At 53.0% G+C, this 12582-nt stretch overlaps 1 protein-coding gene across 2 annotated transcripts in view; it reads right to left on the bottom strand.

The window, feature by feature from the left end:
* The window catches only part of OSCP1 (organic solute carrier partner 1), a 31958-nt gene extending 23956 nt beyond the window's left edge, over positions 1 to 8002 (bottom strand). Inside the window, exons 1-2 of one of the 2 annotated variants that reach the window (XM_041737770.1) lie at positions 7521 to 8002; positions 1747 to 1776 (exon numbers count right to left, since the gene is read on the bottom strand). In XM_041737770.1, the coding sequence (XP_041593704.1) occupies positions 1747 to 1776; positions 7521 to 7632 (142 nt within the window). In that variant the 5' untranslated portion in view covers positions 7633 to 8002. The remainder of the gene's footprint in view (positions 1 to 1746; positions 1777 to 7520) is intronic. The other variant, XM_041737771.1, reaches the window with a different exon arrangement.
* Between the last annotated feature and the right edge of the window lie 4580 nt (positions 8003 to 12582).

Genomic DNA, 12582 nt, shown 5'->3' on the forward strand with positions numbered 1-12582 from the left:
TGACCCCAAAGAGAAAAGTGGTGGTTTTATGATTGGACCCTGGTACCCAGAGCTCCCATCTCTCGAATGTGAGTCTGTGGAAGGAACATGGGGGCAAATGCTGACAGGTGTACATCTCACATCGTGCTTTACTTAGCACTTGGTTGAGGTGGCCTAAGTCTCTACTAGACGGAGATAGACACCAAGGCACAAAGAGGACGTGACGGCTGTCCCTGCCCTGCAGAAAGCATCCCACTTCGTATTTCAGTTCAATCCGAGAAATGATTTTAAGCAGACCTGCTGGTCAGCCTTGGGGTTAGTTTTTGGCACTCATGGGAGCTTTGCATGATTTCATGAGGCAGGGATGCACTGGGAGCCAGGTTTCTGCGGGCAGAGACTAAGGGCAGGGAAGGATGTAGTTTTTCAGGGGTGCATCAGAGGTGTTAGTAACTGAGTTCTTAACATACCACGTTGCTCGTCCTGGTCCTGACTACCAAGTCGGTTTCTGCTCATTATTTTGTAGTGTCTAAGTTCAAATAAATTCCAATGATTCAATTATGTCTGCGAACAGCCTTCATAATCCACACTTCTTGCCTGAAATTCCACCCTGCGTCAGGAGGTGGGCCAGACGTTGCTCACAAGAGGTGATAAAATATAGTTAAGGGTGTATCAGGCACTTCGGTTGGGTTTTCCTTTGAGCCTGGCCTGATGAAAGGATTCTCTTGATGCAGGCAACTGAGTTTTTACCAACTACCTCTGCTATACGTTTGTTTCTTGGGAACATACAACTTGGAACCAAGGGTAAAAGAGAGAAGCTACTACTTCTGGATGGTTACTACTTTTGAATCTTTACTATGTTCCAGGCACAAGGCTTAGAACTTTCCACGCATTCTCTCATTTAAATCCCTCGACAACTTTGATTTACTCTCCTTATCCTGTCAAGGAGGAACACTGGGTTTTAGAGAGGTTAAAGTCCAGGGTCACACGGCAGGTGGTGGAACTGAAATTAGGATGGGGTATTGGATTTTAATGCCCATGCTCTTAAATATTACATACGTCATCTCCCCAGCATACTTGGTATACTGAGAGCATGGAAAATATTGAGGACGATGGCTGGTGACATGTGTAAACGGTACCCAAATGTCAAGTGATGGAAGGAACTTGTGGCATTGAAGGGTAAGAAAGGCTAAGGTTTTATTCTGAGGAACTGGCCAAATTTTCAGGTTTGCTGCTAGTTGTGGGTAAAGGGGAAACTGAAGATTTGGCACAATAAGGCCACAGTGCATGCATGCTTCGGCCCACAGGTCTGGCAGCCAGGCAGCCACAGGCTTCTAGTTTTCTCCACTGCTCAATAGAGATCTCTGTGTGCTATGGAGAATGGCTCAGGGAGGAGCACTGGTGTTGGAGCACAATTCTTTGGCTGCATGGTACTGTCTCAGAATTGTTTGGACTACCAAAGAGGATGGCTGACCCAGAAGTGTAGCCGCTAACCCCGGCGGTCCCTGCAAAACTTGGAACTGATGAAGAGACAGATACCTTAGGTGCCATATGATCCTTTGGCCAAAGTTGGCTTGGTTTTCATCCTATATGCTGCATTTATTTAAGTAAGAGATTCCAATGTATAACCAGTCTCTAGGCTAAAGAGAAACTCAATGCCTAGGTTTTTCCTTGGAAATACTTAGAGAGGTCCCTCAGTAAGCCCAATGATGAAGGACCGAGTGAGCCTGTGGATGCAGACTGAACGCATGCAGCCCAAAGATAGCATACCTCGTTTTCTGTCCACCTCTGTCCATTCATCTACATGAAGCATATAAAAAGAAAACACCAGTTCATGAAGTGAGAACATTCTTTTCAAGAAGGCTTTAAAAAACACCAAACCCAATGACCTGGGCTATGGTACTCCACTTTGCATGTTTGCATTAATGTCTAATGCAAACCCTCTGCCTTCCACGTGAAGCTTTGAAGAGGATGATGCATAAATAACAATTTCCAAAAAAGCCCTGGAGAGGCTATACCTTCCAGAGAGGGGCCTTGTGGGCGGGAAATGCAGGACTAGCTCCCCTGGGGTTTATCCCGAAAGAAGCTATGAGAACACACATCATTCAAAATAAGGCTTTACAAGGGGACCCCGGGGGGCAGGGTCAGTTGACCATCTGACTCTTGGTTTCAGCTCAGGTCATGATCTCAGAGTCTTGAGGTCGAGTCCTGCATCGGGCTCCACGCTCAGTGTAGAGTCTGCCTGAGTTTCTCCTGCCTTCTCTCTCTGCCCCTCCTGCTCCTGCTCTCTAAAATAAATGAATAAATCTTAAAAAAAAGAAAAAGACTTTACAAACACTGACTTCCTTGAGGAAGACTCCCAAGAGCAGGGAGAGAGAGGATTTTCTTTTTGTACCACCTGGATTTTTATTAATGTTAGGATTTCCCTTTCTAGAGTACAGATTGAACTGCTCCAGTTAGAAAACCTGAATTTTTTTGAAAGATTTTATTTATTTACAGGAGAGAGAGAGTGAGAAAGCAGGTGAGAGAGAGCAGGAGCAGGGGGGAAGGGCAGAGGGATAAGCAGACTCCCAGTGGACAGGTACAAGGGAGCCTGATGCGGGGGCTTGATCCCCAGGACTCCAGGATGGAAACCCGAGTGGAAGGCAGGCGCTTAGCTGACTGAGCACCTATCGCCCAGAAAACTTGAAACTTGAAATAAAAGGAAAAAAAAAAGTTCATTTGTTTCTGACTTACTTTTCTGATATGCTGATCACTGTAAAGAAAGCCCGTGAGGACAGAGGCAGCGAAGAGGAGAGCAAATGAAGGAAAATGTGCTAGGCTGGAGGAGTCTGTGAGAACCAAGACCCTTTGTGGTTTGGGACCTGGCTCTAACCTTTTCCTAGCTATGTAACTTCCAGCAACTTGTTGGACCTCAATTTCTTCATCCGTAAAATGGGGATCATCACTGCATCTCTCTCATGGGGTTGCTGTGGGGAGGAAATGGATGACACACACTGAGCACTTACTTAGCTGGCCTCACTTAGCTGGCTCCGCTTTCTCTACATCACAGCTTTGGACCCCATCCATAAAGGTTGAAATATGGCCTTTCTTTCTTTTTCTTTCTTTCTTTCTTTCTTTCTTTCTTTCTTTCTTTCTTTCTTCTTTCTTTCTTTCTTTCTTTCTTTCTTTCTTTCTTTCTTCTTTCTTTCTTTCCTTTTTTTTTCCTTCTTTCTTTTTTCTTTTATTGGAGGCGGGGAGAGATTTCAACCTAGAACACCAACCCAACCCCATAAACAGGGTTCTAAACACAGCCACATTTTAAAAACATTTTGGGGCAGGGCAGCCCAGGTGGGTCAGCGGTTTAGCACCACTTTTGGCCCAGGTCAGGATCCTGGAGACCCGGGATTGAGTCCCACGTCGGGCTCCCTGTGTGGAACCTGCTTGTGTCTCTGCCTCTCTCTCTCTCTCTCTCTCTTTATGTGTGTGTGTGTCTCTGTCATGGATAAATAAATAAAAATCTTAAAAAAAAATAAAAACATTTTGTAGCTAACGGTCCCTGGAAGCAACTGCCCTGGATTGTTTCGGAGGGGGGTTTCTGAGGTTGTAACCAGGTCAGGCATTCGGGCGCCTTCAGTACACCTGAGACACCTGTCTGAAAGCCCTGCCCTGCCCTAGCTGGCGGCAAAGGCTTCCCGTTGCCAGGTCAGGGGCTTTTGGAGAGGGAGCCCTGGGGAAGCTGCAGCAAGGGCCAGGCCTTCTTAGAGCAGGTGCTGGCTTCTTTGGCATAAAGTCCACACTTCTGATTCGGGTGGCGTTTATTTTACAGGCGGGTCCGTGGGAATTCAGAGGGGTGCTGCCACAAGGGGCTCCCGGCGTGGGGTGGGGGGGCAGGGGCTCCCCGCCAACGACCGAGGTCCCCCAACGCGCTCCTGCGGGCAGTGACGCTCAGCTCCGGCAGAGGGCGCCGCAGCGCCGCGCGGTCCTCCCGGGGCTCCGGGGCTCCCGGGGCAGGGAACCAGGTCCCGCCCTTCTGTGCTGGTGTCCCGGGGGACTTGCCTAGGCCAGCGTCGCTTTAGTTATATTCCGAGTGGGAGGAAGGCCCAAGGCTGCCCAGAGCTGCCTGTGAAGCTGGAACTAGAAAAATAAAAACTGAACCTCACCACCGTGTTTGGGGGCGTTCAGGGCTTCACCGTGATGTGCTCGTCCTGGGGCGGGGGGGGGGGGGGGGGGGGGGGTGGGGGGAGTGGATATAAATCACTTACCGGCTGGGTGTCTCAGGTTCCCCTTCTGTAAAATGAGGAATGTAAATGGAATGTAATAGGGTCTTATTTAGGAGGATTTCTGAGAGGCCACAAGTGAGGCCTGAGTGAGGCAAAGGCCGCTCTTATTATTCTTGCTATTGCTTAAAAAAGGGTGGGGGGGGGGGACGACATTCCTATGCAACACTCAAAAGTTGCCCCACGCGGAGAGCACTTCCTTTCTGTTGAATGCTAAACTAGAGGCTGCACTGTGGTGGAAACGGCAGGATCCTCATTGGCCTTGTGGGACAGGCCTGGCCTCCAGGAGACCAATTAGTCCTGTAAGATAATGAAAACACCTAGAAGAGATATGATTTCCATTCACAGCATCGACAAGGACTTGCTTACCCTGTTTGGTGTTTTATAGGCCTCTGGGCACACTAGCAATTGTCACAGTGACTCCTGCAGCTACGCCAGCTCTCAGGGGTGGGATAGACGGGGGTTTCTCAGCTTTCTGAAGCCTACACCCTCGACCCTGTTTTCTGTCTTCTGCAAGTCCCCACGAGCCGCTTACTTTCTGTCATTTCTTTCCTGAAATCAGTGGGTCCACTGGACGATGTTTTTTCAGAGCTCTCCCTCTCTTTCTGACCTCCCATCCCCCTCACCCTCAAAGATTCTGATACAGTCCCCCCAAATATGGAAGTAGGGTCCAGTGGTGAAGGACATATCTGCTAAGAGGATGAGTTCTGGAGCCTGATGACCTGGGTTCAAATCCTTTACTCTTCTTCTCTCTCTGGCTATGTAACCCCAGGCAAATTTAACTTCAGTATCCCCATCTGTAAATTGGGGATAGTATGACCCACATGATAGTATAGTTGTGGGGATTAAGGTCGTCAGAGGAGTCCTTGGTACGCATTAAGTGCTTAATAGGTTTGTTGTTGTTGTTAGGAAGGTATGTCCCCCACCTTGAGAATCATTACTAGATGAGATGGATCCAGAGCCCTACTTCCAGTGAATGCACAGAAGGGCTGCAGCAGGCTCCACCCAGCATCTCACATCATGTCTCACACTCACCTACACTGAGGAAGGGAGGAATGAGTGTGTGAATGTGAATTTCTAAAAATGGTCGAAACTCCCTAAAGCGGCATTTAGCAAACCCAGAAGGACTATAGCTCCTGAAGACAAGGGAAGCCAGTCCTTTCATATTCACAGGGTCTTGCTCAGATCCCCTCTTGAAAGCCAACACCTCCTCATCGTGTTAAACATGGTGAATACATTATCTCATTCAATTCTTACAACTTTGCTGTCTGTATGATGCCCATGTTATGAAAAAAGAAGCAGGCTTATAGAGGGTTTACACTCCAAGGTCCCACAACTAGTAAAATGGCAAAGCTGGAATTGGGACCCAATGATACGACTGCAGAGTATGCTCTTAATGGCTAACTTAACGCCGCTTTCCAAGATGCAGACCGCTGGTGCAAGGACTACCTGCCGGCTCACTGGTGCCGGCCGTTCACCTGAATGAAATCACAGAACATATGTACCAAGGAAAACAGAACCCTCTTGAGGACCAAATGGCAACATCATAAAAGACAGCCAGTTTGGATCATCAGTTGAACAGACATTGACTGAACATCAATTTATTCTGGTCTAGGCACTGTGTTAGGTGCAGGAGGACGAAGCTGAGTAAGAGAATCATGGGTGGGGGAGACACCCACAGACCAGGGAAAGGTAGGGAAAGGCAAGCATGGGGTGCTATGGGAGTATTCTCAGACTCTTTCCTGGTGTGGGGAGGCTTCCTTGAAGGAGCTGATTCTCAAGCTGAATAATGCAGGATGGAACGGGAACTATTAGCACCGAAATGGGACGTTTGGGGTAGAATGGGGTTTATTAGCATGGAAACGTGAATGAACATGCTTTACATGTAAACCTACAAGCCGTTTGGTGTTATTATGATACAGAGCAGGAGGCAGTGGGAGGTGGGACTGCAGAGGTGGGGAGAGATCAGGTCATCAGGGGCTCTTAAACGTCCTGCCAAAGACTTGGTCTACATCCAAACAGCAGTGAGAGCTGACAAAGGGTTTTGAGTAGTGGGGAGTATGGACAGATTTGCATTTTAGAAAGCTCGGGGGCAGCGCTGTGCAGAACGGGGATGGTGGGGGCATGCTACAGGGAGTTCTTTTCATCTCTGTGCGTGGACTTGGGCTCCACCGCACAGACACAGCAGTGATTATCTGAATATGTATGCTTAACATCTGAATGTGTTCGTTTAACATCAGCTGAGCATGCGGACTGCTGGAGAGGATTAAAAGTTTAATGTGGGGTTGTATTAGTTTCCTTTATACCAAGTTCTCTTTCTCTACCTTGGAATACATAGTTCTGGGGCGCCTGGGTGGGGGGGCTCAGCGGTTGGGCGTCTGCCTGCAGCTCAGGTCCTGATCTGGGGGTCCTGGGATCGAGTCTTGCATGGGGCTCTCTGCAGGGAACCCAGTTCTCCCTCTGCCTCTCTCTCTCTCTCTCTCTCTCAATGTGTCTCTCATGAATAAATAAATAAAATCTTGAAAGAAAGAAAGAAAGAAAGAAGAAAGAAAGAAAGAAAGAAAGAAAGAAAGAAAGAAAGAAAGAAATGTAAGTAGTTCTTTCCTACTTCATTCATCCCAGGAGGCTTGGAGGAGGAAAAGGCGGCAGAGTTCTGGGTGGTCATTTGAACCGAGGGTTAAGGTGCGGGGTAGAGGGGGCGACATATCTTGCGTTTTGGAAACTCTCAGAGAATTATCTCTAGAACTGCCTTCTCTTCCAACCACTATGAAGGGAATAATGTGACTTTCGTATGTTTTCTTATTAATCTGTTATTTCAGAGCCCCATCTTTCTAGAAATAGCTTCTGAGATCAGCAAGCCTGGCCTCCAGCTCGGGAGGAGGGAGGAGAGGGGAGGAGGACGGGGGTGGGGTGGGGGGGGTGGGGCTCGGCACCTGCTGGGGGGTGTGGGCGGCGGAGGCTGCTTGCACTAGCAGTGCGGGCCGCCCGGGGGTGGGTAGCTCGGTCTCCTACACCGGGGGGGCGGGGATCGGTGGTCGAGGTGGGGGGTCATCCCTCCAATGCGAGGCGATGGGGAAATAGACGGGGTGGTGGTCAGGTCCCCTAATGACACACCCCAGAGCGGGCATTAAATCCTTCTGCTGTGAAAAAACAATCTTTTGGGGGCATTTGAGCCCCGAGGGGCCCGCGGCTTTGTGAGAGGTCCCCGGCTGCGGGCGCGCGGGCGCAGGGGTGCCGGCCGGTCCGGGGGGCCGGGGGTGGGGGCGGGGGCCGGGCGCCTCTCACCTTTGTGGGCCTTGTCTCCCGGGATGTTCTGGGCCCGCAGCCGCTGGTCCAGGATGTAAAGCATCTCCCCGCCCAAGTTCAGGAAGAGCAGCGGTAGTGTCCGCACCGACATGGTGCCAGACGCCGGCGGAGCCCGGGACCGGGGGCGAGGCGGGGGAGCCGGGGGCCTGGATGCCCCGCCGCCCCGCCGTCGCGTCCGATTGTCTGGTTGCCGGGACGACGCGGCCGGCGGCAAAAACAGCCAATCAGCGGGCCGTTTGTTGGGAGGCGCTCGGGGGCGGACGCTGATTGGGCGGGCAGGAGGGGGCGTGGCCTCCGCCGGGGCTGGGGCCGCTGGTGGGAACGCTGCTTGTACCTCCGGCGCTGGCTGCAGGGCCAGGTCCGGGCCTCGGCTCGGGCCCCCGGACCCCCGCCCCCCCAGGCCCCGGCCCTGGCCCCCCGCCCCACCAGTCCCCGATCCCCCGGCCCAGGCCCCCCAGTCCCCCCGACCGGCCGCCCGGTTCTCCGCTCCCCCTAGGCCCTGGCCGCCCAGACCCCACGGTCCTCCCAGTCCCCCGCCCCACCAGTCCCCGATCCCCCGGCCCAGGCCCCCCAGTCCCTGGCCCCGGCCCCGGTCCCCGGCCCAGGCCCCCCAGTCCTCCCAGTCCCCCCGACCGGCCGCCCGGTTCTCCGCTCCCCCTAGGCCCTGGCCGCCCAGACCCCACGGTCCTCCCAGTCCCCCGCCCCACCAGTCCCCGATCCCCCGGCCCAGGCCCCCCAGTCCCTGGCCCCGGCCCCGGTCCCCGGCCCAGGCCCCCCAGTCCTCCCAGTCCCCCCGACCGGCCGCCCGGTTCTCCGCTCCCCCTAGGCCCTGGCCGCCCAGACCCCACGGTCCTCCCAGTCCCCCGCCCCACCAGTCCCCGATCCCCCGGCCCAGGCCCCCCAGTCCCCCGACCCCCATCCCCGGCCCCCCCAGACCCCCCATCCCCGGCCCCCTAGACCCCCGAGTCCCCCGCCCCCCAGTCCCCCGGCCGAGAGCGGGGAAGCCGGAGCAGGACTCCGCCCGTCCCTAGCGGCGCGGCCCTGGGGCCCTGGGCAGGTGTTGGAGGCCGGTCCTCCCGCGCACGTGGGTGGAGGGAGCCCCCCCGCCCCCCCCCGGACTGCGCGAAATGCCCCGATATGCTCCATAAATTGGTAATGGACGTTTCTTTGGAACCGGGAAAGGGCCCGAAGCCCTTGACCTTGCGTTTCCGCCCCAAGAGCTGCTTGGGGTGAAGCAAAGCCGGCGGGGGGCTGCGGGCGCCCCTTACTGCTCCGTTAACTGCCCTGCTCGAGGGCGGCGGCCCCTCCCTCGCCGCCCGGAGCCCCGCGTCCCGTCCCGGCTGTGCGGTTCTCCTTGGATGAGCAACCATTTCTGCGGATTTCAGTACTTCTGAAACCTGCGAATCCTCCCCCTCCGGGCATCGGGCGACACCTGGGCCTTGGCTCCCCGGGCGCTGTTACCAGTCACCACTGCTCCTCCCCCAAATCGTTCTCACATCCATCTCTTCTGCCTGCGTTAGGATGCTCCTCCCTGCTCCTGCCCTTTCCCTCCAGCACTGGCTGCTCGGATGAATTTTAGCAGTTGCCATGGTCGATGGGACGCATCCCTTGGGTGGCTCCCAACTGTCTGCGGGGTCATAGTCTAAATGCCTCAGTGTGGCATTCGACGCACTCTACTCGGCCTCCAACTCCCCTTCTATTTACTTTTTCTTTCTTTTTTTAAATTTTTATTTATTTATGATAGTCACACACACACACACACACACACACACAGGCAGAGACATAGGTGGAGGGAGAAGCAGGCTCCATGCACCGGGAGCCCGACGTGGGATTCGATCCCAGGTCTCCAGGATCACGCCCTGGGCCAAAGGCTGGCGCTAAACCGCTGCGCCACCCAGGGATCCCTATTTATTTTTTCTTTAACGTTGCTTCCGCAGCTATTGTGGAGCCCAACGTGGGGCCTGAACTCACAACCCTGAGATCAAGACCTGAGCTGAAAGTTGGATCGCTTAACCAGCTGAGCCATGCAGGCGCCCCTCCAACTACCTTTCTGGAGATCATTGCCCCTAATCCAGCGAAACTCCTCTGCCTCGTGGGCTCTGCCTCCTCAGTGGCACATCACCTCTTCCTCCCCACCTTGCCTACCTCGGCAGTTTTGCCCTGACGTTGCCCAAGCTCAAGTCCTAGCACACCCTCTCTGGTCCCCTCCTTCCCAGCCAAGTTTTTAAGTGCAGTCTACAGTCACCACCTGCGTTTCCTTAACACCTTCACTTCCTACCTCACTGCAACTAGGAGTCAGCGCACTCCATCCCACCGAAACTGCTTTACCACGAAGACCTTTTGGTCCTTAACCATCTCAGCATTAGATGCTATACAGTAGTTGAAGGCCAGCAGTCCAGGGCTTTAACTTGATTTTGCCTGGTCCATGCGGTTTCAAAAGGGGCAATAATGGGGATCCCTGCGTGGCTCAGCAGTTTGGCACGTACCATCAGCGCAGGGCGTGATTCTGGAGTCCCGGGATCGAGTCCCACATTGGACTCCTGCATGGAGCCTGCTTCTCCCTCTGCCTCTCTCATGAATGAATAAAATCTTAAAAAAAGAAAAGAAAGGGACAATAACTAGGATAGGAATGTATCGAGCGCCCAGGTTCACACGTTAGGTTAAGCTGCCGATAGCTCGTTGCTATGCTATAGCAGGACTCCTCCCATAGCCGCTCAGGCCGCTTGTTGCCCCCAGGCAGTGTGGTAGGATGAGCAGAATGCAGGCTTGGAGTAAAGACAAGTGCGGCCCGGATTCCTAGGTCTGTCTCTAACCAGCTGTGTGAACTTGGACAAGTTACCTAACCTGTGAGCCTCAGTTCTCACACGGTAAACTGAGGATAACCATGCCAAGAGGGGGTGGATGGGGGAGGAAGGTGGCTGTAAGGATTAGAGATGTGCCTAAGGCAGCCCTTACGATGCCTTTCTTTTAGGGCCTGCTCCATGGGATCCCTTTTCTCACCTTCCCTAGCACCCACCCCCCCACCCCATGATGGCACCCGGCCCTCCAGTGTGGGATCTCCACGTAGCTGCGTCCAAAGTCCTGCCCCATAGGCCTTCCCTACTGTTCCTGGAGGTGACATCTGAACAGCGAGGCTGCAGTTTTGAGCCTTTCATCTCACTTCTGATTCCATAGGACCCCAGGCTCTGTTCTCCTGTCACATCACCTCCCCCCCCCGCCCCCAGCTGCTCCAGAGGCAGAATATGCCTGGAGATCATCCTACCCATTCTGACATTGCCCTTTCTTCCTTTACATGTTCTCCCTGGGCAACTTCACTCAACACCCGTGGCTTCAATCACCATGTAAACCCAAGCCCTGAGCCTGTCTCCAGCTTAGGCCTTGCTGCAGTCCTGGATGTTTCCAACTGCTCTTTGGATGCCACTTTAACACATCTTCCCCTTATTTACTGTTTGTATACATCCTCAAATTCATGAATGGAAGCTCTACACCCCAACACGATGGTATTTAGAGGGGAGGTCTTTAGAAGGTATTAGGAATTAGGGGAGGTCATGAGGGTAGGATCCTCATGATGGGATTAGCGCCCTTATAAAGGGAAGAGATCTTGTCTCCCCTTGCATGTTGAGGACATAGAAAGCAGCCACCTGCAAACCAGAAGATTCCTCACCAGAAACCGAATTGACAAGCACCTAGACCTCGGACTTCCTAGCCTCCTTAAGCCAGTTCTTTTTTTTTTTAAAGGTCCTGGAGCAGACTGCACATGTGTGAATTGCCTTTTTTTTTTTTTTAAGATTTTATTTATTCATGAGACAGAGACAGACACAGGCAGAGGGAGAAGCAGGCTCTCTGCATGGAGCCTGATGGGCTCAATGGATCATGCCCTGAGCTGAACAGGGCGCTAAACCGCTGAGCCACCCAGGGATTCCGCCCCTTCCACCCTTTTAAAATATTTTATTTATTCATGAGACACACAGAAAGGCAGAAACATAGGTAGAGGGAGAGGCAGGCTCCCCACAGGGAGCCCCATGCAGGACTTGATCCCAGGACCCTGGGATCACGACCTGAGCCAAAGGTAGACACTCAACCATTGAGCCACCCAGGTTCCTTGCCAGTTTATGGTTTCTAATGGCAGCCTGAGCAGTCTAATACATCCAGAAAACTCTATATTCCGGTGTCTGCTTTCCCCTCTGACTTCATCTCTTCCTAACTCTTCTCTTGTTCACTCAGCTTTAGACACACTGTCTTCTTTGGGTTCTTCAAACACGCCAAGCATACTCAGACACCAAGGCTTGGACACTTGGTGTGAACGGGTGAGCTTTGCAAGAAAAGAGGCATCCGGAACTCCCCAGAATTTATAAGGAATGTTTTATGTGTGTGCAGTTTCTTGTGGATAGGACTTGTAGCTTTTTATCAGATTCTCAACCTGAATATCAGTACCCCTGAACCCAAAACAATGTCTGCCCCTCCCATCTACCCTACACTGTTGCTGCTTAACCATCTAAAACAGAGACTTGGTGCAGTCATCACTCCTTCTGGAAGGTCTCCCCACTCCTTAGAGGACAGCCAGCACATCGAGCCTCTCGCACCCAGCTTCGGCTTACCCATCAAGCTTTATTTCCTCTTCCCTCTGCCCCTTGGACGTGCACCTGTTGACTTCTTTGCCTTTGCACTTGCAATGCCCTCTGCCCAGGTTGCTTTCCCATCCCATTTCTGCCTGCTGAACTTCTACTCGTTCTTCAGGGCCCAGTCCAGAAGGCAACTCTTCCAGCTGGCCTTGTCACCCGGCAGCCAGGCCACCAGCCGGCCATCTTCCTCCGTGCTGCTAGGTGCTCAAGCTTACTTCTGCAGGAATGTCACTTGGACGACAGCGTGTTTATGCGTGTGTAAGGTGTGTTGTGAGAGTGTGTCCTCTGGTGGGAGAGGGCAGAGGCTCTGCCTCCCACAGCCTCAGACCCCAGAGCTGAGTGAAAGAACGAGTTCCTCTTCCTCCTCCTCAGGCCACACAGAGCCCCACCTGCTCTCCTATTATCTTTCAAGGCCGGAA

This window comes from Vulpes lagopus, chromosome 23, assembly GCF_018345385.1.
Source record: "Vulpes lagopus strain Blue_001 chromosome 23, ASM1834538v1, whole genome shotgun sequence".
In the NCBI taxonomy this organism is placed as follows: Eukaryota; Metazoa; Chordata; class Mammalia; order Carnivora; family Canidae; genus Vulpes; species Vulpes lagopus.